The 25,973-nt window shown below is 41.8% G+C and overlaps 1 protein-coding gene across 4 annotated transcripts in view; it reads left to right on the top strand.

The window, feature by feature from the left end:
- vps13a (vacuolar protein sorting 13 homolog A) overlaps nucleotides 1-25,973 on the top strand; it is a 405,759-nt gene that overhangs the window by 197,329 nt on the left and 182,457 nt on the right. For all 4 annotated transcript variants that reach the window (XM_080188886.1, XM_080188884.1, XM_080188883.1 and 1 more), the window contains exons 31-36: nucleotides 371-474; nucleotides 4,761-4,928; nucleotides 5,074-5,369; nucleotides 7,626-7,773; nucleotides 10,501-10,636; nucleotides 15,752-15,876. In XM_080188886.1, the coding sequence (XP_080045012.1) occupies nucleotides 371-474; nucleotides 4,761-4,928; nucleotides 5,074-5,369; nucleotides 7,626-7,773; nucleotides 10,501-10,636; nucleotides 15,752-15,876 (977 nt within the window). The remainder of the gene's footprint in view (nucleotides 1-370; nucleotides 475-4,760; nucleotides 4,929-5,073; nucleotides 5,370-7,625; nucleotides 7,774-10,500; nucleotides 10,637-15,751; nucleotides 15,877-25,973) is intronic.

Raw genomic sequence — 25,973 nt, 5'->3', positions numbered from 1 at the left:
CTAAATCTGTTACTCTGTCCACAGATGCTGCCAGACCTGGATTTTTCCAGCAGTTGTGTTTCTTATCAAAGCCCATGTAATTTATAAGGATAATTCCTTATAGAACAAATACAAGATGGAATTGGAAGGAGGAAGAATCTTAGTATGATTAAATTTTGATTTTGATGTAAAACAGTAGTTGATCATAGATGGTAATAGGTCAATTTAAGGAGATACCGCAACTTTTGTATATGGCCAAAGTGAAGCTAGAGGACGAAGTAGCAATGTGTAGGATAGGGTTTTAGATTTCGTACAGGCTGTAGTGACTACCAGCTACTTTTATAATGATGCTTTTGTATGTCAAATTTCATTATATTTTATATTCGGATAGGCCTTGATGTTGAGGTGGTTTTGAAGAAGGATTTTTCAGAAGTGACAGCTAAGCTGAAGAATATTGTAGTTTTGGATTCCCATGAAGATGCAATATTCAAGAAGGTATTTTTAAAAACTCTGCATTAAAACACAGTACATTTTCAGCCATCTTCTGCATTATTGGGATGTCTGGAAGCTGGGTTAATCATGCAGTAGTCCATCATTAACCATTCCTTCTCATCTTAATAATAAACTTTTATGCGAAAACAGTATTTGCCTACATATTTCCTTCCATATTTGTACACTAAATTCTCACTTAATGTTGACTTATTCAACATTTCACTTTAATGTAGTTAATGAAGTGGTAACAAAATATCCATGTAACAATATCAGTGGCCTACCAGCTCATTTGATCTTTCCTGCAACACTCTTGCTGTTACCACCAGTCCCCCTTTCTCTTGCTGCCCTTCTTGCCTCTATCCAGTCTTGCCTCTGCCCAGCTTTGCTCTTTGGTCTTGCATCCCAGTGTTGCCTCCAAGTCTTGACTATGTTATTGCCTCTTAGTCTCACCTCCCTCCCTTGCTTCCTGTCCTCTGCTTTTATCTTAGTCCCCAGGGTCTGTTGTTGCTGCTGCACTCCTGCTCCCTGCTGTTGGTTTCAATTCTGGATTGTTACTGAATTTGCTCCATCTTGTGGTAGAAGTTTGTCTGTTCAGGTAGTCAAGACTTCAGCTGCTACCTGCAACTTTGTGCCACTAGATGGAGTGTGGTCAATGTGAAAGTATTATATGGATTGTAATTTTTTTTAAACCTTTTACATCGTACAGTAATGTATTTCTTTTATGTTTAGTATTTTATGTTGCAAATTATTTTAGCTAGGAAAGAACATATATGGTATAGTATTAGCTACATGCCAGTCTCCCGGGACCTATCCAATAGTTAGTGAGGATACAAGGATCTTTGTCAGGCCCCCAGCAATCTCCTTTCTTGTGCCTCTCAACCTGGGGCAGATCACATCAGGCCCTGGGATTTATCTACCTTAATGCTCTTCAAGAGACCCAACACCACTTCTTTCTTGATCTCAAGATGCCCCATCAAATTAGCATGCTTCACACTAATCTCAATATCCTCGATGTCCTTCACCTTGGTGAATGCCAACATTAAGTACTCATTTAGGTTCTCGCCCACATCCTCTGCTTCCAAGCACAAGTTTCATTCTTTATGCTTGATTGGTCCTAACCTCTCCCTAGTTATCCTCTTGTTTTAATTGTATCTATAAAATGCCTAGGAAATTAAAGTCGTCCACTATGACAACGCTGTTGTTTTTGCATCTTTCCATAATCTGCCTACATATTTGGTTCTTCGATGTCCTGGTGGGTGTTGGGAGGCCGATAGTATAATCCCATCAGAGTGATTGCTCCCTTCTTATTTTTGAGCTCTACCCAGATTGCCTCAATGATGAGCCCACCCGTATGTCCTCTCTGAGTGCAGCTATGATATACTCCCTGACCAGTACTGTGACTCCTCCACCTCTTACCTCCCTGTCTCTATCTCGTCTAAAACATCAAAACCCTGGAATGTTGAGCAACAAGTCCTGTCCCTATCTCAACCAAGTCCCTGTAATGGCCACAACATCATAGTCCCTTGTACTGATCCAGGATCTAAGCTCATCTGCCTTACCCATAATGTTTCTTGCGTTGAAATAAACACTTCAACCCATCAGTCCCATTGTGTTTATTAACATGTCCCTGCCTGCCCTTCTTTCAGACTTACTGGTCCTAACATCTACCTGCCCCTCAGTCCTTCCACTTACTGGCTTGCTGCTCTGGTTCCCAGCCCTCTGCCACTCTAGTTTTAATCCTCCGGAGTAGCACTAGTGAACCCCTCTGCAAGAATATTGGTTTCTCTCCAGTTTCAGTGCATAGGTCACTTGTATAGGTCACCCCTGACCCCGAAGAGGCCTCAATGATCCAAAGACCTGAAATCTTGTCCCTTGTACCAGCTCCTTAGCAATACATTCATCAGTCCCATCTTACTATACCTTGCCTCACTAGCATGTGGCACTGGTGCTAATCCTGAGCTTACTACCCTCAAGGTTCTGCTTTTCAGTCTCTTCCCTAATTTCCTATACTCACTTTGCAGGACCTCATCTCTCTTTCTATTCTGGGTGCTATTCTGGTTGGCGGTCAGTGACTAGTGGAGTGCCGCAGGGATCGGTGCTGGGGCCTCAACTATTTACCATTTATATAGATGATCTGGAGGAGGGGGCTGAGGGTAGGGTGACAAAATTTGCTGATGACACGAAGATGAGTGGAAAAGCAAATTGCGTGGAGGGTGTGGAAAGTATGCAGAGGGATCTGGATAGGCTGAGCAAGTGGGCAAGGACCTGGCAGATAGAGTATAATGTTAGCAAGTGTGAGGTTATCCACTTTGGCAGAAATAATAGTAGGAGGGATTATTATTTAAAAGGCGAAAAGCTGCAGCATGCTACGGTGCAGAGGGACCTGGGGGTCCTTGTGCATGAGTCGCAAAAACCCAGTCTGCAGGTGCAGCAGGTGATCAAGAAGGCGAATGGAATGTTGGCCTTTATAGCGAGGGGGATAGAATATGAAAGTAGGGAGGTCTTGCTGCAACTGTACAGGGTACTGGTGAGGCTGCAGCTGGAGTACTATGTGCAGTTTTGGTTGCCGCACTTGCACAAGGATATTTTGGCCTTGGAGGGAGTGCAGAGGAGGTTCACTCGGCTGATAGCGGAGATGAGGGGGTTGGACTATGAAGAGAGACTAAATAGACTAGGTCTGTACTTGTTGGAGTGTAGAAGGATGAGGGGGGATCTTATAGAAACGTATAAGATAATGAAGGGGATGGATAGGGTAGAGGTAGAGAGATTCTTCCTGCTTAGAAAGGATAGCAGGACTAGAGGACACAGCCTCAGGATAAGTGGGAGGCAGTTTAGATCAAAGTTGAGGAGGAACTTCTTCACTCAAAGGGTGGTGAATCTCTGGAATTCTCTGTCCGTTGAAGTGGTAGAGGCTACCTCGTTAAATATATTTAAGTCATGGGTAGATAGGTTTTTGATGGGGGAATTAAGGGTTATGGGGAGAAAGCAGGAAAGTGGAACTGATCCACTTCAGATCAGCCATGATTTTATTGAAAGGCGGGGCAGGCTTGAAGAGCTAGATGGCCTACTCGTGCTCCTATTTCTTATGTTCTTATGTTTCTACCTATGCCATTGATACAATATGCACAGTGGCCTCCGACTCCCCCATAAGAATTTCATGCAACTGCTCAGACACTTGATTTGATTCATTATTGTCACATGTATTAACATACAGTGAAAAGTATTGTTTCTTGCATGCTCCACAGACAAAGCATACCATCCATAGTCAAGGAAACACGAGAGTACAGAATGTAGTGTTATAGCTAGGGTTCAGAGAAAGATCAACTTAATGTGAGGTAAGTCCACTCAAAGTCTGACAGCAGCAGGGAAGAAGCTGTTCTTGAGGTGATTGGTGTGTGACCTCAGACTTCTGTGTCTTTTTCCCGAAGGAAGAAGGTGGAAGAGAGAATGCCTGGGGTATGTGGGACATCCTTGACCCTGGCGCCAGAGGGCAACATCCATGCTGCAGTGTTGAATGCACAAAGAGAACGCCTCTTTGTGCCCTTACTTACTGACTCTCCTACCACTATCGCTTGCTTGGACTTTGCCCGAACCCGCTCTTCAGCAGAGCCAGTTGTGGTGTCACAGGCTGTTATGCTCCCCTGAGAGGCTATCCTTCCAAATAGTATCCAAAATGGTATGCCTGTTAGAAAGGGGAATAGCCACAGGACCCTCCTACACTACATGCCTGCCTGTCCTGGAGGTCACCCAGCTACCTGACTGAACCCGTGGTGTGACCATCTTGCTGTATCTAATGTCTATCTCACTCCCTGTCTCTTGTATGCCCCTCAGTGTGTCCAACTGAGCCATGCAGCCTGTGCTGAGCTGCAGCTGGTCACACTTTCTGCAGACATAGTCATCAGGGAATCTAGACTTCTCCCTGATCTCCCACATCTGGTAGGAGGAGCAAACCGCTTTGCTAACTGCCATCTCTGCTCATTTTCGGCAGCACTCGCCGCAAAACTGGAAAATCCCACCCACGGACCAAAAGTCAATGGACCTTTGCATTGTCCGTCCCCCCACCTGCTACAATTCCTGTGGCGGGCAAGATGGGAACACCACCACCACCACCCCCCTGCCCCCCAAAATCTCAACTTTCAAATATACAGCTAGAACTTAAGTGAAGGTTCCCTATATGAATCTTAGCCTACCTTCACGGAATAATAGTTTGTCGTCTTAGCATTTTTTTTCCATCTTTTTGCAAATTTTTAAAAATTTGCTTTATTAAAATGTTAACTTTTATTTTAAAGGCTGTATCTATTGCTGGGAAAGAGGTCTTCAGCTTTAAAATGATTTCTCATGTGGATGCTACAGAAGGTATTGCCTACACCAATATGGAAGTTGTGGATAGTTGCATTAAGTTGACAGTTGGCTGTATCCAGGTCATCTTTGTAAAGAAGTTTGTGTCATCATTGTTGGTGAGGAAGTTTTACATTTATTAAAAAATGTTCAGAATTCAAATCATACCTTCAGATGCTTAGTCAAAAGTTTGTGTTTTCATTACGTTTGTTTCGTATCTGATATATTGCAGTTTTTATACTGTAGCAATGTTGTATTTTTTAGGCTTTCTTAAATGTTTTCCAAGCTGCCAGAGAAGCTGTTACAGAGGCAACTGTCCAAGCAGCATCTGGAGTGAAGGATCTTGCAGAACGGAGCACCAGAATGGCACTTGACATTCACATCAATGCACCTGTTGTTGTTGTGCCTCAATCTCCTGTGTCAAAAAATGTTGTTGTTGCAGATTTTGGTTTTATCGTTATTCAGAACAGTTTCTCAATGATTAAACAAAAAAATTCCAACAATGTACCACCTATAATTGACTCCATGAAAGTTTCATTACGAGAGCTTAAATTGTACAGGTATGGAACTATTATAGATTTCTCAAGCTAATATGACAATTTAAACCATGCATTCGTAACTGCTTTTTAATGCTTAAGTATCATAACTTTAAATTTCCATAGTTTTTGTTTTGATATAAAAGGAAGGACTAAGTTGGTCCTCTAACAGTCAGGATGGCAAATTAATAATGAAAAATATGAACATAGTGGATTAATTGAGCAAATATTTAGCTTCCAATAAGGGATAATAGAAATAACATCCTGGAATAATTGTGAATCAGTAGTTGAAAGAGACAGTAGAACTTGAACAACTATAATCACCAGGGAAATTATTAGCCCTAAAAGCTTAAAGTTCCTAGGTTCTTTAGGGCTTCATTCTAACTCTTGGAAGAATTGGCTGCCAAAATAGTAGATACACTGGTTTCAATTTTCTAAAATTCCTTAAATTATTTAAAGGTCCCTTCTGATTGGAAAATAGCAAATACGATTCTCCTATTCAAGAAAGGAACGAAAGAGTCATAGAATCCCTACAGTGCAGAAGGAGGCCACTTGGCCCAACAAGCCATCAATAACTCCCCAGGTCCTTTCCCCATAACCCCATGTATTTACATTGCTAATCTACCTGACACTAATGGGGAATTTAGCATGGTTAATCAACCTAACCTGCACATCTTTGGACTGTGGGAAGAAACCGGAGCACCCAGAAGAAACAGATGCATGCACGGGGAGATGTGCAGGAAATTGCAGGCCAGTGAGCTTAACATCTGTCATAGGGAAATTGCTGGGATCTATTATTAAAGAGGTTATAGTGGGGCCACTTAAAGTCTTAGTACAATCAAGCAGAGGTTTTATGAAAGGAGATCATGTTTAACTAATTTATTGGAGGAAATAACAAGCAATGTGGATAAAGGGGAACCTGTGGATGTGGCATACTTAGATTTTGAAAACGTGTTTGATAAGGTGCCACCAAAGGTTACTACAACAAAGAGGAACTCAAGGCGCACGGGGTAATGTATTAGCATGGATAGTGAATTGCTTATCAAACAGGCAACAGAGAGTTAGGATGGGTTGACAAGATGTGACATGTGAAATGCCACAGGAATCCGTGCTGAAGCCTCAACTATTTACAATTTGTATCAGCGACTTGGATGAAGGAACCAAACGTGTGATTGTTAAATTTGCGGGTGACGCAGAGATAGAAAGTAAGTTCTGAAAAGGACGTAAAGGGAGGACTCTTACCAAAAAGTGGCAGCGTCTGGTCCTGGTGCAAACCAGGTTTATCTCCAGATCTTTCCACACTGTGTCTTAAAAGCATACATGGGTGTAATTCATGCTGTCATGTAGTGGGGTGGGGCTCAGCTCACTTACACTGAGATCATAGGTCCCAAAGGCAGACCAAACGATGACCCCTCTCCACTCACCCCTGCCCCCAGCCGCCATGGAGGTTTTAGCTTCCCTGACCAAGGAACAGTGCCATGGGGCATTGCCAGGTGAATGCCTGGCCATTTCCCTTTCCCCCAGGTGCTTTGTGTACATTTACATTCCCCATGTGGGATCCCCAAATGGCAGCATGTAGATGAGAAATGGGATGTGGCCAAGGATTGAGCTCGGGAGTAGGGGGATGGGGGGGGGGGGGGGGGGGTGGGGGGGGGGGATGTATGGAGGGGACACAAAGTTATGTTGTGGGAGCCGGAAAAGAAACCATTGCAACTGATTCTCAGGCTATGTTTAGATAAATAAGAATGGAATCACATGATGTCTTGATATCTTTTATAAAATTTCTTTTCACTATTTTATAAAAACCTGTTGAAGACCAAATAGATTTGTGGTATTTTAAATTTATTCTCTTTTAAAAATACATATCTGATGTAAAAAAAAGTAAGATAATATTTTAATTAATGTTTCAGTTTTTTAATATATCCTACATATTTCATTTATAGCAAGTGGTCCTGTAACACTCAAATGACATTGCAAGTGGCACAGTGGTTAGCACTGCAACCTCACAGTGCCAGATACCTGGGTTTGATTCCCAGCTTGGGTCACTGTGAGGAGTCTGCATGTTCTCCCCATGTTGGGTTTCCTCCCACAATCTGAAAGGCGTGCTGGTTAGGTGCTTTGGCATGCTAAATTCTCCCTCCATGTACCCAAACAAGTGCCAGAATGTGGCAACTAGCAGATCTTTCACATTGCAGTGTTATTGTAAGCCTACTTATGACACTTATAAATACACTTTAAAACTTAAAACATTTGAAATCAGGAATATTTTCATTTCACCAGGACGATGTTTGAAGACGAAGCTTTTTGGTCTGAAATCTTATTGCTTCAGCCTGTTAATCTGGAAGTTGTTGTTGAACGTAATTTGGCCTCTACTTGGTACCATGAAGTTCCTGATGTCAAAATTCTTGGAACCCTGAAACCTCTGCATGTAAGTGCATCTCTTCAAAATTATGGTTCGCATTAGATTTCATAATGGCATAAAGCAAAAATGTTATCCCCAGTAATGTTTCAAAATGTTGACCAACTCCAATCTCTTAAGTACTTTGTATGATTTGCTGTCTTAATTACAAACTTTCTTCCTACTCCCCCTTCCTGTTCTCAAGCTCCACAATTGCAAAGGTTATTTAGAATCATATATATAACCTTCAAAAATATTGTTGCCAATCTGTTTTCTAAACAGCTTTATATTGGGCCTTTTCTTGGTGTTAGATAAAAGGACAAAAGAGTAGCTATTGCCATTGTTAATGTCAATACTGGACAAGTCAGATCCCAGAGTCAAACCTGGGTTGATGAATCCTAACTCTTACTTATTTTTAATAGTTGTGGAGGTCAGGTATTAAACAAATTCATAGGAGTTTACTGATGAACTTCTAATAAAAGAATAAAACATTTAGAATAATGATCTATATTACATGAGAAAGCAAGATTTCAAAACAAAGAACAGTAAATGAGTCAAATTGCTCCTCCTTCACCCCAGTTATATTTTTACAGATACATACAACTTTGGAAAGATAGCACAATTTACAATATCTATCTTGCACTCTAGTATTCAGGGTAAGTATGCAGTATATTTCCATTAATGGGCAAATTGGTTGGATATCTGGCGCCCCAAAATGAGTGACAAATGCCACCAAAACAGATTGCATGAATTTCCCATCTGTAGCCCCCTCCCCCCCCAGACACTTGTTATACTGTGGGCCAATCAAATTTAAAGAAGCTTTGTATTTCTCACAAAGACTTTCAATCTCCATGCTCAAATAACTCATCTTTATATCCTCCCCCAAACATTGCTTCTACTCAGACACCTTCAACAAGGATCCAACTCCAGGATGTCATCATCACATTTCAATGTCCCTTTTCCATGAATCAGCACATGCACTTAAGCTTCACGTTCCAACCACACTTTCAGATATTCAACTAGCCAAGCAGAACACCACTGTTCCAAAGGTCTGCAGTAGAGATTTACCAATCTTCGGCTGCTTCCTCACATCTTCTGGGTTCTCTCAAGCCCATTTTGCTTCAAATCTGAACCTATATCTTTCTCTTTAACTTGGAGTCAATTGTACTGCACATTTCTTTTACCTTAACAGGACCTGTTTCCGATTCCTTTCCTTATCCCTAAACTTGGACATAGGTCTGGGACCTTTTTCTGCCACACTCCTTGTTTTTGGATTACCTTCTTGGTTTGATACCTTCTCCATGTCCTTCTTCGTTGTCCTGTTCATTGGGACACATTCTTTCAAATGACGTAGTGGTATTTTCAATGGACTTAGTTCACCTGACCCGCAGTTTCATGTTGTTTATTTGTTATTGGGATGCAGATGTTACTGGCTGGGTCAGCATTTATTGCCCATTCCTGAGAGCATTTAAGAGTCAAACACACATTGCTGTGTATCTATGATCAGACCAAGAAAGAAGTACAGATTTCCTTCCCTAAAGGACATTAATGAACCAGATGGGTTTTTATAACAATCAACAGTAGTTTCATGGCCATCATTAGACTTTTAATTCTAGATTTTTATTGAATTGGATAGGCTTCAGTTGTTTTCATTGGAGCATAAAAGACTGAAAGGTGACCTGATTGAGGTGTACAAGATTAACGACGGGCACGGACAGACCGGATACGGAGCAGCTATTCCCTTTAGTTGAAGGGTCAGTCATGAGCGGACATAGGTTTAAGGTGAGGGGCAAGAGGTTGGCAGGGGGTGGGGTGTGAGAAGAAGTGTTTTTGCCCAGAGAGTGGTGATAGTTTGGAATGCACTGCCTGGGAGGGCAGAATCTATGATTCTGTGATTCTAATTCAAAAAGTACCATGCAGGGATTTCAATGATTCTAATTCAAATAACACCATCTGCCATGGAGGGATTCAAACCTGTGTCCCCAAAACATTGCTCCAAGTCTCTGCATTACAAGTCCAGTGACAATACCACTATACTACTGCCTCCTCTTTTCCTTCTGTGCTAGCGTGCAGGACTGTTTTCCAGACCTGAAGCAAAAAAACAGAACTGTATCTTGGGCCAGTTTCTGGCTTAGGGAGAAGAAAATCTACCAACTGTGCATGTACAGCCATTCTTCAACTGACACTTGTACAGGAATCCTGAAAATGAAAAAAGCATAAACTGCGCATGTGTAGCCATCCTGTGGCCATCCCATGTGCAGAAAACCTGAGGTCCACTGGGAACTGGAGTTTCCAGCCTCCAACTACCAATTTAAGGTATTGGGGATTTGTCACACAGCACTCTAATTGCTTTCTTAAAGAAATTTTAAAAAGTTCCCATTATCTGGAATAAAAAGTACGATGTATTGTGTGGAGATTTATTTTTACCATGAGCTTCACCAATAATTCATTAAAATTGTCCTTTGAGAAAGCTATCTTAACACCCATTTGATCAAATTGTTCACGAGCAGTTTAAAAGTCATAATGGTTGTTCAGATGTCATTGTGTATTAATTTTATTCTGAGTTTGAGACTTGAGTGAACAAGAAATCATACTACCACTCTCGTCCACGTTTTATTCAACTGATGTAGAGGTATTTTTGCTTTCAAAGTATGTATTCATAATTAATTGCACCTTTAAGTTGTTTGCACACAAATAGTTTTGATTAATTTTAAGCAACAAATATTATTCAGTTGTATTAACTTGATGCTTTTGTAGGTTGTGCTCAGCCAAGATGACCTGATCATTATACTGAAAACTCTAAATGAAAATTTGGGTGATAATTCATTTGAAACTGCACCTGTACAAATTGATGAGGAGGGGAACAGTTCAGAACCTTCACAAATTTCTGCAGGTTTGTTTTCTTTTGGTGTTGATTTTTAAATTATTAGTTTATTATCTCTTGATTCAAACAAAGCAGATAAAAATTGATTTTCAGAAAAGGAGATTATATTTTAATTACATTGTTTAAAACCGGGATAATTATATGTCCTTTTGAAGCGTGGACAATTAATTTTCCACTCTCTAACCTTGGCCTCCTACATTGTCCCAATGAAACTCATCATAAATTTGAGGAACAGTACCTCATTTCCTGACCAGGTGCTTTACAGTATTCTGGTCTTGATTCTGAGCCCAACAGTTTGAGATAGTCACTTCTATTATGTCCCCATTTCATTTCATTTTTCTTCCCCTTTTGGCTTTCAACCAAAAGATGGTAAATATTCGTGTTTCTGATATTCACATCTCTCTATAGGTACTTTTTTATTGATTATAAATACAAACATACTTATGAGGAGCAGGCCATTCAGCCCATCAGACCTGTTCTGCGTTTTGATAAGATCATGGCCCTTTTTGTTTTGTTTGCCTTGTAACATCAACTCGTGGTCACTTCAGTTCTCCTACCTTCCACCCTATCATAGACGCTCCCACTGTTCATTCACTTCTTAACACTTATTACATTTGTAATTTTCCCAGTTCTGTTCAGTGTTTTCAGCATTTTCAGGCTTGTACCCCTTTGTGCATTGTTTGACGTTAATTCACCCATTCAAATTCATTGTCCACTCCATCATTTCTTTCTGTATTCTTAACTCCCAGTGGTTGAGGAGATGCACTGTTTGTTGAATTATTCACTAAAATCATACAAGCCCCATTGTCCTCGCTCACTATTAGCTTTTGCACTTTTAGCAGGTTATGGCCATTGAAGACAAAGGATGTGGGAGAAAGTTTGGCTAATACTTGAGAAATATTTATCTTACTGGGATAAGGGAACCTTTTCTTCACAGTTAGAAACCATCATGAATAAGACCGTGCCACTGTTACTCTCATCCTGAGAACAAATTATAAAGAAACTGTGCCGATTAACGTCCATGATGGGACATTGGATGAAAGACTCTTTTTTATGAACTATATGGCTTATTTTTATTCTATATATCCTTTTCATCATGAGATTTTAAAGTCATGTTTGAAGGGAGTATGATTGAGTGGTTTACGGATGATGCAAAAATTGGTCCTGTTGTTACTAGTAAGGAAAAAGCAATGGATTGCAGAAAGACATCATGGACTGGTCAGATGGGTAGAACAGTGACAGATGAAATTCAACCAATTATTTTTTTGGAACAGAGAAAATTAATTGGTGATTTAATTATGATGTATAAAATTATGAGACGCCTAGATAGAAGGATAAGAGGGACACATTTCCCTTAGTAGGGAGATCTCTAATCAAGAGACATAGATTTAAAATAATTAGCCAAAGAGTTAGAAGGGTGTTAGGAGGAATATTTTAATCCAGATGGTGACAAGGGGCCTGAAACTCCCTGCCTGAAAGAGTGGGTAGATGCAGAAACCTCATTTAAAAAATACTTAGACATGTGTTCTTGAAATGCCGTAATCTTACAGGGCTTTGGACGAGAAGCTGGAAAATAGGATTAGGCTGGATAGCTTTAATTTGCTGACAGATATAATGGACCAAACGGTCTTCTATTCCATGTTTATTTCCTTTCATGTACAAAAATATTACAATATTTTGCAAACATATATATTACAAACAATAGTCCCTCAGCTTGGCAACCACAATGTTGAAGAATATTCATGGATATTCTTGCTTTAAAATAAATTTTATAGAGAGATCCTGTTTGCATACTGCCATTTTTAGCGAGGCTTTCTATGGAGAGCGAAAGCAATCAAATTATTCCTCACAACTAAATAATTTCCAGTGATCAATTCCCACACAACTGCTGGGGGGCATAGTGTATTTTTACACAATATTCTGTCATTTTACTGCAGATGTGTGTTGTGGGGTAATAGGACAACTATTAGAGTATTGCAGCACCAGAGCAATATTCTGGTTTGGGCTAATGACGGAGAAGTAACATTTGTCCCAAATCGCATTTGTAAGTGTGATGTCATGATTAACTGCAGTAAAAAGGACAATCACCTTCCCTGACCAGTAACAAAACTGCCACCACAAGAATTCTTCTGACATATATTGAGGTTCACCACTGACCAAAACATGCAGTGAATCAGTGTTACAGACAGGTGGGAGTTTAACTTAAAACTGCACCAATTTCTCTTCTCCAAGAGCATTACCCTGGGTCTCTGGATTGCTAGCCCTGTTACATCTGTCATGTCGTCAATCTCACTAAAAGAGGTAGGCATATGGTGGATGTTTTTCTCCTGATGTCAGAAGTATTATGAAGTCCTAGGGAGTACGGTAGGATGAGAGAAGAATTGGCGAATGTGGACTGGGGGAGCGCGTTGGAGGGAGGGTCTGTTGAGGAGCAGTGGAGGATCTTTAAGGAGATCTTTCTTGGTGCTCAGCAGAAATTTATTCCGATGGTCAAAAAGGATAGTAGGAGGAGAGGTAATAAGCCGTGGATAACGAAGGAGGTGAAGGAAAGTGTTAAATTAAAAGCGGAGGAATTTAGAGTAGCTAAGAGTAATGGGCGAGAAGAGGATTGGGAGAGGTTTAAATGTCAACAAAGATTGACAAAGAAGTTGATAAAGAAGGGTAGGAGAAACTATGAAGCTGGGCTAGCGCTTAATATAAAAAAGGATAGCAAGAGTTTTTATAAATATATAAAAAGGAAGAGGCTGGCTAGGGTGAATGTTGGTCCTTTAGAGGATGAGAAAGGGGAACTAGTGGTAGGGGATGGGGATATGGCTAAGGTATTGAATAACTTTTTTGTTTCTGTCTTCACGGAGGAGGATGTGAATAATTTGCCGGGTGTTAGCGATGGAAAGGTGGTAGGACTGGAGGGTCTTAATGACATTACTGTTACTAGAGAGGTGGTGCTCGACAGACTGGAGGGGCTGATTGTGGACAAGTCCCCAGGACCGGATGGAATGCATCCGAGGGTTCTGAAAGAAATGGCGGAGGTGATAGTGGATGCCTTGGTGGTTATTTTCCAGACGTCACTGGATTCCGGGGAAGTGCCGGATGATTGGAAAACGGCTAATGTTACGCCGTTATTTAAGAAGGGTGCCAGGCAAAAGGTGGGGAATTATAGGCCGGTTAATTTAACGTCTGTGGTAGGTAAAATGTTAGAATCTGTCATTAAGGAGGAAATTGCGAGGCATCTTGAAGGGAATTGCTTGATAGAGCAGACGCAGCACGGTTTCATGAAAGGGAAGTCGTGTCTGACAAATTTACTGGAGTTCTATGAGGATGTGTCTAGGGCAGTGGATAGAGGAGAGCCGGTGGATGTGGTCTTTCTAGATTTTCAGAAGGCGTTTGACAAAGTACCTCACAAGAGGTTATTGCAGAAGGTCGAAGGACATGGAGTTGGGGGTAGGGTGTTAGCGTGGATAGAGGATTGGTTGTCAAATAGGAGGCAGAGAGTGGGGGTCAATGGGTGCTATTCGGATTGGCGGATGGTGACTAGTGGAGTGCCCCAGGGGTCGGTGCTGGGGCCTCAGCTTTTTACCATTTATATAGATGATCTGGAGGAGGGAACTGAGTGTAGAGTGTCGAAATTTGCTGATGACACCAAGACTGGGGGAACGGCAAATTGTGCGGAGGGTGTGGAGAGTCTGCAGAAGGATCTAGATAGGCTGGGCGAATGGGCCAGGAAATGGCAAATGGAATTTAATGTTGGCAAGTGTGAGGTGGTCCACTTTGGTAGGAAGAATGGTAGGAAGGACTATTACTTAAGGGGCGAAAAACTGCAGCAGGCGACGGTGCAGAGGGACCTCGGGGTCCTTGTGCATGAGTCGCAAAAACCCAGCTTGCAGGTGGTCAGGAAGGCGAATGGGATGCTGGCCTTCATAGCGAGGGGGATTGAATATAAAAGTAGGGAGGTCTTGCTGCAGCTGTATAGGGCATTGGTGAGGCTGCAGCTGGAGTACTGTGTGCAGTTTTGGGCGCCGCACCTGCGCAAAGATATTTTGGCCTTGGAGGGAGTGCAGAGGAGGTTTACTAGGCTGATACCGGAGTTGAGGGGGTTGAGCTATGAGGAGAGGCTGAATAAACTGGGCTTGTACTCATTGGAGTTTAGAAGAATGAGGGGAGATCTCATTGAGACGTATAAGATGATGAATGGGCTGGATAGGATAGAGGTGGAGAGACTCTTCCCACTGAAAAAAGACAGTAGGACTAGGGGGCACAGCCTCAAGATAAAAGGGGGGCGGTTTAGAACGGAGTTGAGGAGGAACTTCTTCACTCAAAGGGTGGTGAATCTCTGGAACTCTCTGCCCGTTGAAGTGGTGGAGGCTGCCTCGCTAAATATTTTTAAGACGCGGGTTGATGGGTTTTTGATAAGAGAGGGGATTAAGGGTTATGGGGAGAGGGCGGGAAAGTGGAACTGAGCAGCGACAGATCAGCCATGATCTTATTGAATGGCGGGGCAGGCTCAAAGGGCTAGATGGCCTACTCCTGCTCCTATTTCGTATGTTCTTATGTAATCGGTTTCTTCTTTGGACGCAGTTGCAACAGTCTTTAAAAAGCTGAATACCATCTAAGATGGCACAGTTGATTGATACTCCATCGCTTAACTAAATACTAACTTTCTCCACTATAATGCACCGTGACTACAGTATATGTTGAATGCTAAATATATCAAAGCAACAGCAAGCTGACATCCTGAAATACCAAAAGGTACAACAATGGTAACATCATGGGAACACAGTCATCTCTCACTCCATCCAAGTTAAATATTAACTTAACTTCAGTGTGTCCCTATTCTTTTATTCTTCAAGTCAAATTACTGGAAATCTGTACCTAACATCTTAAGTTATCACTATTTGTTTTGTTTTGTCAGTGTTACCCACCTGAGAATTAACATTGGGAATTTCTATTCTTCAGGGTGCCCTGCAGAAAAAATCAGTAGCCCTGTTGTCACTTTTGCTTTTTGTTGGTACAAACTTGTTAACTGGCGTTCTTAATCTACCATTGGAAAAATGGAAAAGAAAATCTACATTGAGTAAAAAAACTGAGATCATTGTAATACTGCAAACAATATTTCTTTTTTTTTAGGAAGAACTGTGGTAACAGCTGCTGTTGTCGAGACACTCAAACCTCCAAGAGTTAAAACGACACTGAAGTTGGATTTTAAATTAGACGAACTTTCATTAATACTCCACAGTCAGTCCTTGAACCCGGTACAATTTTCTGAAACAAATTATTGTCTGCTGAAGAAATATCTGTTTCTCTTTTAGCACATTTTCAATTTCTGTGTTTACTACTTTTCTGGTTCCTTAGAATCACTGTTTACAGTACCAATGTTTATAGCAACCAATGTTTGAATCTGAGTTCAGTATCTTGTAATTCTGATGCAACCATCTGAAAGGAATTAGTTCAAAGTTTATTTATTAGTGTCACAAGTAGATATATATTAACAGCGCAATGAAGTTACTGTGAAAATCCACTAATCACCACACTCTGGCGCCTGTTCAGATAAATTGAGAGAGAATTTAGCGTGGCCAATGCACTTAGCCAGCACGTCTTTTGGACTGCTGGAGGAAACCGGAGCACCCGGAGGAAACCTACACAGACACGGGGAGAATGTCTGTGCGAAGTCTGCACAGTGACCCAAGTTGAGAATCAAACCTGCGTCCCAGGCACTACGAAGTATCCCTGCTAACCACTGTGCCACCATGCATTGATATGGGATTGTCATAAGATTACATTTTAGCCATGAGGTGCAGATACTGGTGTTGGACTGGGGTAGACACATTAAGAGGTCTCACAACACCAGGCTAAAGTTCAACAGGTTTATTTGGCAGCATGAACTTTCGGAGCGCTGCTTCCTCATTAGGTGAGGGATGAAGGATCAGTGCTCCGAAAGTGGTGCTACCAAATAAACCTGTTGGATTAAATTTTAGAGCATTTATTTATGTTGTTTTCTAGATGAGTCTGGTTTGGTAAGAATACATGAACAGTCATTTGGTAGTACTGAACTCGAACATTGCTGGGAGAAAAACATTTGGTCAAAGCTTTTTTTCTTGAACTGATCTGGGCAATCAACAGAATACTAATGCCAGGGAAACAACAATTTATGCTGTATGAGAAGAGAGTGCTGATTGGATGGCACATGGACTCTGGTAGAGGTGTCATCATATTGAATGTAATAGTTAATAATGACTCACGGTCAACTGCCAAGCGTTGTTTGAAAATTTAAACCAGGAATGAATCAGTTTATTTTGTTTAGCTGAAGCAAGCAAAGTACATGTTCTTTCTACCTGCAAAGAACAAGGTCCTTTGTATTAATTTATGTAGCCTCCAAAGCATGCAAATGTGCCACACTGAAGGTCTGACTCTGACAATCCTAAATGGACTGTCAGCTTAAATTTTTAGCACATTGAGAATTATTTAGAAAACGTTATTCAATATCAGAACTGCAACTAATGTTGGACATATTTGTTTTGCAAGCATGGGCTGGTTGGATACGGTGTGTGCTAGGCCTGTTGCAAATCGCAGAAGGGACATATTTAATACAACCCACTAGTCAATGGGATATTCAGTCCACATACCTAGCATCACACTGGCACTGAAATTTTTATACCACATTACTCATTTATGTTATCCACAGAACACCTTTTTTGGCTTGAAGGCAGCATCCAGTTAGTGACGAATATTACTTGTGTTGTCACGGCATAGTAGCAGTGTGAAACAACTAGCTTTACCTGTTGCTCAAATTTTGAGATACCTTGTCCTTCCAGATTAATATGAAGCTTAGAGTACCTTTCAAGGCTGAAAGTGATGACTGTTTGAATTTGCACGATATAAAGTGTGAAATGGTCTGATCAGGGTAGCCATTATACCCCAGAACGTCTTTCAGTTGCTCTCTTTCAGCATCAAGCTTTCATGGTGAACAAAAGGCTAAAACCCCATTTACAAGGTTACCAATTAAGGTCAATCTTATAGCATGCGGAACTGTAAGAATCTCAACACCTATATTGACCACTGAAAATAGGCTTGTGGTAGACCATGGTAGAGAAGCTTCTAGCAGGTTTCTTAACTAATGCTTTAGAAAAAGGAAGTTCATGTGACTGGTCCATTTCAAAGATGATTGAGTGTAAGATAGAGCCCATGAAGAAATGCAAGGGAATTATTATTTGCTGCTAAAGATTTAAAGATGCAAATGCATTTCTCAGCAATATACATATTCTAAGGTTCCCTAGAATGGATGCCAATAGAATCAATAAGCCAACTGTAGTGCATAATTTTCATATTCAATATAAAATGAATCACATGAATCGTTGCTAATTTTTATACACTAGAATGTGACTTTTCTGGCTACTACTAGAAATGATATGGAGATGCCAGCATTGGACTGGCGTTGTACTGCTAGAAAGTCATTGTTGGTTGTTTGGTAAATACATGTTTGTAGCTTTTTGTGGTGGTTCATATGTAACAGGCATCCACATCTGGGATGGACTAGTAAGCGGGGTGGAGGGAATGTAAAATTGGATGTAATGTTAGTGATGCCATGCCTATCACCTATTTACTCCCACTAACATTTTGCCTATGGCAATGAGTGTCCAGACCAAGTGTCCTTGTGCTAGTTAAAAGCACAGGAGCTTGATGTCAGGGTGGGGGTGGCATCTCCTGCTTTGCACCCATCGTTGAAATAGAGGCCTCCACCGTAGTCCTTCCACTACCACCCTGATGAACCTTCTCACACTGAGGTTTGGTTCCAGTGAAACTCCAGGCGTGCTGCACAATACCAATTTTTATTGAGAACTACCTGTAGACCCAGCAGTGGCCACCATTCTTTCTGTTTGACTGGCAAATATTAGAGGCAAGTCATTGATCCATAGCCACTTAACAGCCATCTGAGACAATCAGCTATATGAAGGTGAGCTCACTCCCTGATTTTTTAGCTGTTGTGGGGGTGGGGAGGGGGAACGGTTTCGGGTTGACAATATTTTAAGCCTGTATAAAAACTATATAAGGTTAATTAAGTCCACAATAATTTTGTAAATAGACAGACTTCTCCATAATGCTTGGGGAGTTTGTGGTAATTTCAATGAACTAGTGATCAGTTGTAAGGGGATAGATGGGCGTTTCTGTGGCAACGATAGATTCTCCATGATGGCATATTGTCTCCCTGGTGCTAGGGTCAAGAATGTCTCGGAGCACTTACAGGGCATTCTGGAGGGGAGGGTGAACAGACAGTGGTCGTGGTAGACATCGGTACCAGTGATGTAGCTAAAAGGAGTGAGGTCTTAAAAGCAAAATATAGGAAATTAGGAAAAAAGTTGAGAAGTCAGACCTCAAAGATAGTGATTTCAGGATTACTACCAGTGCTACATGCTAGTCAGAAAAGAACTAGGATACTTTGAATAAATATATGGCTGAAGCAATGATGTGAGGAGGATAGTTTTATATTGCTGGTGCATTGGGACCAGTTCTGGGGAGGTACAACCAATATAAACAGGACAGTTACACCTGGGCAGGGCAGGGACTGATGTCCTAGGGGAAGCATTTGCTAGCGTGTCCGAGGAGGGTTTAAACTAAAATAGTAGGGGGACGGGAACCTATGCGTGGAGTTGGGGTGGGCGGGGGGGGGCATCAAGGACAAAAGCCAAAGATAAAAGGGAATATGAAATGTGATAGGCAGAAAAACAAAGGACCAAATTCAAACAGCGAAAAATATTGGGAACTGGACCAGTAATGTTAAAAAGCTGAGCCTGAATGCTTTGTGGCTTAATGCACAGAACATTCGCAATAAAGTGGATGAATTAATCGTGCAAATAGATGTAAATGGATGTGATATAATCAGGATTATGGAGACATGGCAGCAGGGTACCAGGGATGGGAACTGAACATCCAGTGGTATTTGGTACAGGGCAAAAGGTAATGGCAGTGGAGTTGCATTGCTGATTAAAGAGGACATTAACACCATACTGAGGAAGGACATTAGTTCCAGCAATGTGGAATCTAAATGGGTAGAGCTAAGAAATACCAAGAGACAAAAAACATTAAAGTTTGTTTATTAGTATTACATTAACACTGAAATGAAGCTACTGTGAAATTCTCCCAGTCACCACACGCTGGCGCCTGTCTGGGTCAATGTACCTAACCAGCACGTCTTTCAGACTGTGGGAGGAAATGGGAGCATCCGGAGGAAACCTGCACAGACACGGGAAGAACGTGCAGCCTCCATACAGACATTGACACAAGCCAGAAATCAACCCTGGGTCCCTGGCACTGTGAGGCAGCAGTGCTAACCACTGTGCCACCATGCTGCCCTACCATGAGGGGGTGGATTTCATACTGCTGCGGCACTAGGACCGGTTCTGGGGAGGTGCAGCCAGTACAAACAAGTAGGGGTTGTATATAAACCCTCCCAAACTGTAGAAGTGATGTTGGTAATGACAATAAACAGGAAATTAAAGATGCAAGCAATAAATGATCATCTATAATTGGGTGATTTTTAATCTGCATATAGCTTGGGCAAATCAAATTAATCACTACTGGAGAGGAGGAATCCCTGGAGTGTATACAAAGTAGTTTTCTGGACCAATAGTTGAAGAGCCAACTAGAGAACAGGCCATTTTAGACTGGGTATTGTGTAATGAGAAAGGAATAATTGGCAATCTAGTGGTGTGGGACATCTTGGGGTGAGCGATCATAACATAATAGAATTTTTCACCAAGGTGAAGAGTGACTCTGAAACCAGGATCCTGAATCTTAATAAAATAAACTATGATGAAATGAGGCACAAGTTGGTAATGATATATTGGGAAATGCTACTTAAAGTGGTGACCGTGAATAGGCAATGGCAAACATTCAAGCGTCACATGGATGAACTGCAATTGTTTATTGCATCTGGCACAAAAATATAGCTCAAAAGGTAGCAAACCATGGCTTACAAGGGAACTTGCAGATTGAATGGCTCTCCCTTGGATCTAATACTAATTGACCAAGAAAAATCACAGATCCGAGGATTGGGAGCAGTTTAAAATTCGGCAAAGGAGGACAAGAGATTGATTAAGAAGGGGAAAATAGACTATGAGAGTAAGCTTGCTGGAACATATAAACTGACTGTGAACATTTCTAAAGGCACATGAGGTGAGAAAGATTGACGGAGACGAACATAGGTTCCCTACAATCAGAAACAGGGGAACTTATAATGGGGAACAAAGAAATGGCTGACCAACTTAAGATGTACTTTGGTTCCATTTTCACAATTAAGACACCAGAAATGTTGGGGAACACAGGAGGGAGGGACTGAAGGAGATCAGTATTAGTCAAGAAATGGTGTTGTGAAAATGATGCGATTGAAGGTCGATAAATCCCCAGGGCTTGATCATCCCTTTACATCCCAGAATATTTCAGGAAATGACTCAAGAAATAGTCGATGCATTGGTGGTTTTCTTCCAAGATTTCATAGACTCTGGAACAATGCCTACAAATTGGAAGGTAGCTCATGTAACCCCACTATTTAAAAAGGGAGGTAGAGAAGAAACAGGGAATTATAGACCACTAAGCCTGACATCAGGGATGGAGAAAATTCTAGAATCCATTAATCAAAGATTTTACAGCAAAACATTTGGGAAAACAGTGGCGGGATTGGACAGAGTCAGCATGAATTTATGAAAGGAAGTCATGCTTGACAAATCTACTGGAATTCTTTGAGGGTGTAACAAATAGAGTTGTTGAGGAGGAGCAGTGGATGTGGTTTATTTAGATTTTCAGAAGGCTTTCAATAAAAGTCTGACATAAGAGATTAGCCTGGAAAATTAAATCACATGTGACTGGGGAAGTGTGTTATGATGGATAGAAAGCTGTTTGGTAATCAGGAAACAGTAGAATAAACGGGCCTTTTTCCAAACGGCAGGCAGTGACAATGGGGTATCGCAGGGATAAGTGTGGGACTACAGCTATTCACTATATATATTAATTTAGATGAGGGAACTAAATGTAATGTCTCCAAATTTGCAAATGACACAAATCTAGATGAGAGTGTGACCTGTGAGGAAGATGCAGAGATCCTTAAGTATGATTCGGATAAGTTGAGTGAGTGGGCAAATGATTGGCAGATGCAGTATAGATCATCCTCAACACCAGTACTCTGCAAAGCTGTGTCCTCAGCTTCTTACTATACTCTTATACACCTTTGACTGGCCAAATTCCCCTCCGAACTCGATTTTCAAGTTTACTGATGATGTCACTGTTGTGGGTTGGATCTCAAACAACAGAGAGATATTGTACAGGAAAGAGACAGAAAATCTGGTGAGCTGGTGTGACGATGATAATCTCTTGCTCAATGTAAGCAGAATGGAAGAGATAGTCATTGATTTCAAGAAGTGTAGTGGAGGGCACGCCCCTGTCTACATCAATGCAGACGAAGTAGAAATGGTTGAGAGCTTCAGTTTTAGGTGCCCGGATCACCAACAACCTGTCCTCGTTTCCTCCATGCCGACACTATAGTTAAGAAAGCCCACCAACGCCTCTTTTCTCAGAAGACTAAGGAAATTTAGCATGTCTGCTGCAACTCACCAATTTCTATAGGTGCACCATAGAAAGCATTCTTTCTGGTTATATCACAGCCTGGTATGGCTCCTGCTCTGTCCAAGATCACAAAAGACTACATAGGGTGGTGAAGAAAGCCCAGTCCATTTCTCAAACCAGCCTCCCATCCATTGACTCTACACTTCCTGCTGCCTTGGTAAAGCAGCCAATATAATCAAGGATTCCAGGCACCCCAGACGTACGTTCTTCCACCACCTTCTGTTGGGAAAAAGATATAGAAGTCTGAGGACACATACCAACCGGCTGAAGAATGGCTTCTTCCTTTCTGTCATCAGACTTTTGAATGGACCTATGTCTCATTAAGTTATCTTTCTCTACATGTACAGTCATAGCTAACACTACATTATCTCCTTTTCTTCTCTATATACAGTATGCTTTGCCTGTGTAGTACACAAGGAACAATACTTTTCACCGTGCTCTAATACGTGTGACAATAAATCAAATAAAATCAAAAAGTTAGCCAGTTTGGTAGCAAAAATAGGAACGCAAATATCTGGATGGTCACAAATTAGGAGATGAGAGTGTGCAATAAGACCTGGATTTCTTCGTACACCAGTCAGTGAAAGGAAGCATGTAGGGGCACCAGGCAGTAAAAAAGGCAAATGGTATGTCGACCTTCATAGTGAGAGAATTCGAGTACAGGAGGAGGAATGTCTTCATGCAATTATACAGGCCTTGGTGAGACCACACTTGGAATATTGTGTGCAGCTTTGGTCTTATTTGAAGAAGGATGTTTTTGCTGTAAAAGGAATGTACAGAAGGTTTACCAGACTCGCCTGTCCACTCCCACTTGCCTGCTGCCCCCTCTCACATGCCCACTGTCCTCTCTCACTCGCTCGTGCACCCAGGATTTTGGCCAGGTTAGAAATTCCTGTGGTCATGGCTGATCAAGCTTATCGGGGTGATACCTTTGTCTTCTAAAAATAATGATTCCATGAAGTAATGGGGCTGACATTGACCTTTCAACAGAACTGATCTGATGACCTGAATTGTTAACTGTGTCACTGAACCACTTGTCCAACCTAACCACGCCCAGCTCTCAAGACCTCTGATTTTCCATGCTTTGAAACATTCAAGGGATAGTTTCTGGCCAAAATCGTGGGTTATGTTACAGACAGGAGGGGTTTAATTTAAACAGCCTTGATTTCTCCTCATTACCCATTTGTATTTTTGATTTTGCCTTTAATAATTGATTGTGTAATTTCCCCAACCTTTCAGTTTGGAATGATGCACTCCTCTGTTAATAACCCCTCAGCAAACTCAAGGTAAGGTAAAATAAGAAGGTTCGTTTATTTTCCACATACACAAATACAGGACTAGGTTGCACAATATTTTTGCACTCATACAATAAAAGAGGGAGCATGGAATGAGGGGCACAAGATAGAGGTAAGAATAAGTGTTGTGGTTTCATGCGAGTCCAGAATCAAAAGTCAATGATGCATTCCTTCAGATGTTAAAATTTTTGCAGGGTAATTAATTTTTCCAAAAGAGAAATGGGAGAAGACACACACTGATGAAATAGTTTTATAGGTACCAATGCAGGAGTTCTGATGTTTCCAGTATGACACCAAGTAGATGAGACAAGCAATTTGTTTGGACAGAGGACTTTCTACTGCTACCTGTCATTTGGTAAAATGGTAGGCTGTCTGGGTTCTGTTTCACGTAGCAATATTACAGCTTCTAGCAGTGTGGTGGAAATCATGTGACGTACCTTCTGCTTCTCCTGGGTTTTGGACAAAGGATGTATTTTCCTAGGTCTAGAGAAGTGTTTGATGGAGCAGTCAGGATTCATTTTGAACATAAGAACATAAACATAAGAACATAAGAAATAGGAGCAGGAGTAGGCCATCTAGCCCTTTGAGCCTGCCCCGCCATTCAATAAGATCATGGCTGATCTGTGGTGGCTCAGTTCCACATTCCCGCCCTCTCCCCATAACCCTTAATCCCCTCGCTTATCAAAAACCCATCAACCCGCGTCTTAAAAATATTTAGCTTCAACAGGCAGAGAATTCCAGAGATTCACCACCCTTTGAGTGAAGAAGTTTCTCCTCAACTCCGTCCTAAACCGTCCCCCCTTTATCTTGAGGCTGTGCCCCCTAGTCCTACTGTCCTTTCTGAGCAGGAAGAGTCTCTCCACCTCTATCCTATCCATCCCATTCATCATCTTATACGTCTCAATGAGATCTCCCCTCATTCTTCTAAACTCTAACGAGTACAAGTCTAGTTTATTCAGCCTCTCCTCATAGCTCAACCCCTTCAACTCCGGTATCAGCCTAGTAAACCTCCTCTGCACTCCCTCCAAGGCCAAAATATCCTTGTGTAAGTGCGGCGCCCAAAACTGCACACAGTACTCCAGCTGTGGCCTCACCAATGCCCTACACAGCTGCAGCAAGACCTCCCTACTTTTATATTCAATCCCCCTCGCTATGAAGGCCAGCATCCCATTCGCCTTCCTGACCACCTGCTGCACCTGCAGGCTGGGTTTTTGCGACTCATGCACAAGGACCCCGAGGTCCCTCTGCACCGTCGCCTGCTGCAGTTTTTTGCCACGCAAGTAATAGTCCTTCCTACCATTATTCCTACTAAAGTGGACCACCTCGCACTTGCCAACACTAAATTCCATTTGCCATTTTCTGGCCCATTCGCCCAGCCTATCTAGATTGTTCTGCAGACTCTCCACACCCTCCGCGCAACTTGCCGTTCCATCAGTCTTGGTGTCATCAGCAAATTTCGACACCGTACACTCGGTTCCCTCCTCCAGATCATCTATATAAATGGTAAATAGCTGAGGCCCCAGCACCGACCCCTGGGGCACCTCCACTAGTTGCCAAACGCCAATCCGAATAGCACCCATTAATCCCCCACTCTCTGCCTCATATTTGACAACCAATCTTCTATCCATGCTAACACCCTACCCCCAACTCTATGCCCCCTTACCTTCTGCAATAACCTCCTGTGAGGTACCTTGTCAAATGCCTTCTGAAAATCAAGAAGGACCACATCCACCGGCTCTCCTCTATCCACCGCCCTAGACACATCCTCATAGAACTCCAATAAATTTGTCAGACACGACTTCCCTTTAACGAAACCGTGCTGCGTCTGCTCTATCAAGCAATTCCCCTCAAGATGCCTCACTATTTCCTCCTTGATGACGGATTCTAACATTTTACCTACAACAGACGTTAAACTAACCAGCCTATAATTCCCTGCCTTTTGCCTGCCACCCTTCTTAAACAACGGCATAACATTAGCCGTTTTCCAATCTTCCGGCACTTCCCCAGAATCCAGCGATGTTTGGAAAATAACCACCAAGGCATCCACTGTCACCTCCGCCATTTCTTTCAGAACCCTTGGATGCATTCCATCCGGTCCTGGGGACTTGTCCGCAATCAGTCCCTCCAGTCTGTCGAGCACCACCTCTCTAGTAACAATAATGTCATTGAGACCCTCCAGTCCTACCACCTTTCCACCGCTAACACCCGGCAAATTATTCACATCCTCCTCCATGAAGACTGCATTCAATTTTGTCTCCATGGCCAGAGATTTGCCTTAGAAATGTAAGTGTGTTGATGCATTTCTTTGTGATTTTGATTTTCCAAAGTCACCAGGGATTAGCCTCTCCGTAAAGGTAACAATATTTCTTCTGGTTTATGAAGGTTAGAAATTCTTCTGGTCATGGCTAGTCAAGCTTATCAGGATGAAGCCTTTATCTTTT

This window comes from Carcharhinus amblyrhynchos, chromosome 5 (assembly GCF_965287045.1).
Source record: "Carcharhinus amblyrhynchos chromosome 5, sCarAmb.v2.hapA, whole genome shotgun sequence".
NCBI lineage: Eukaryota > Metazoa > Chordata > Chondrichthyes > Carcharhiniformes > Carcharhinidae > Carcharhinus > Carcharhinus amblyrhynchos.
Note: the sequence above shows the minus strand (reverse complement) of the source record. Positions and strands in the feature narration are given on the sequence as shown.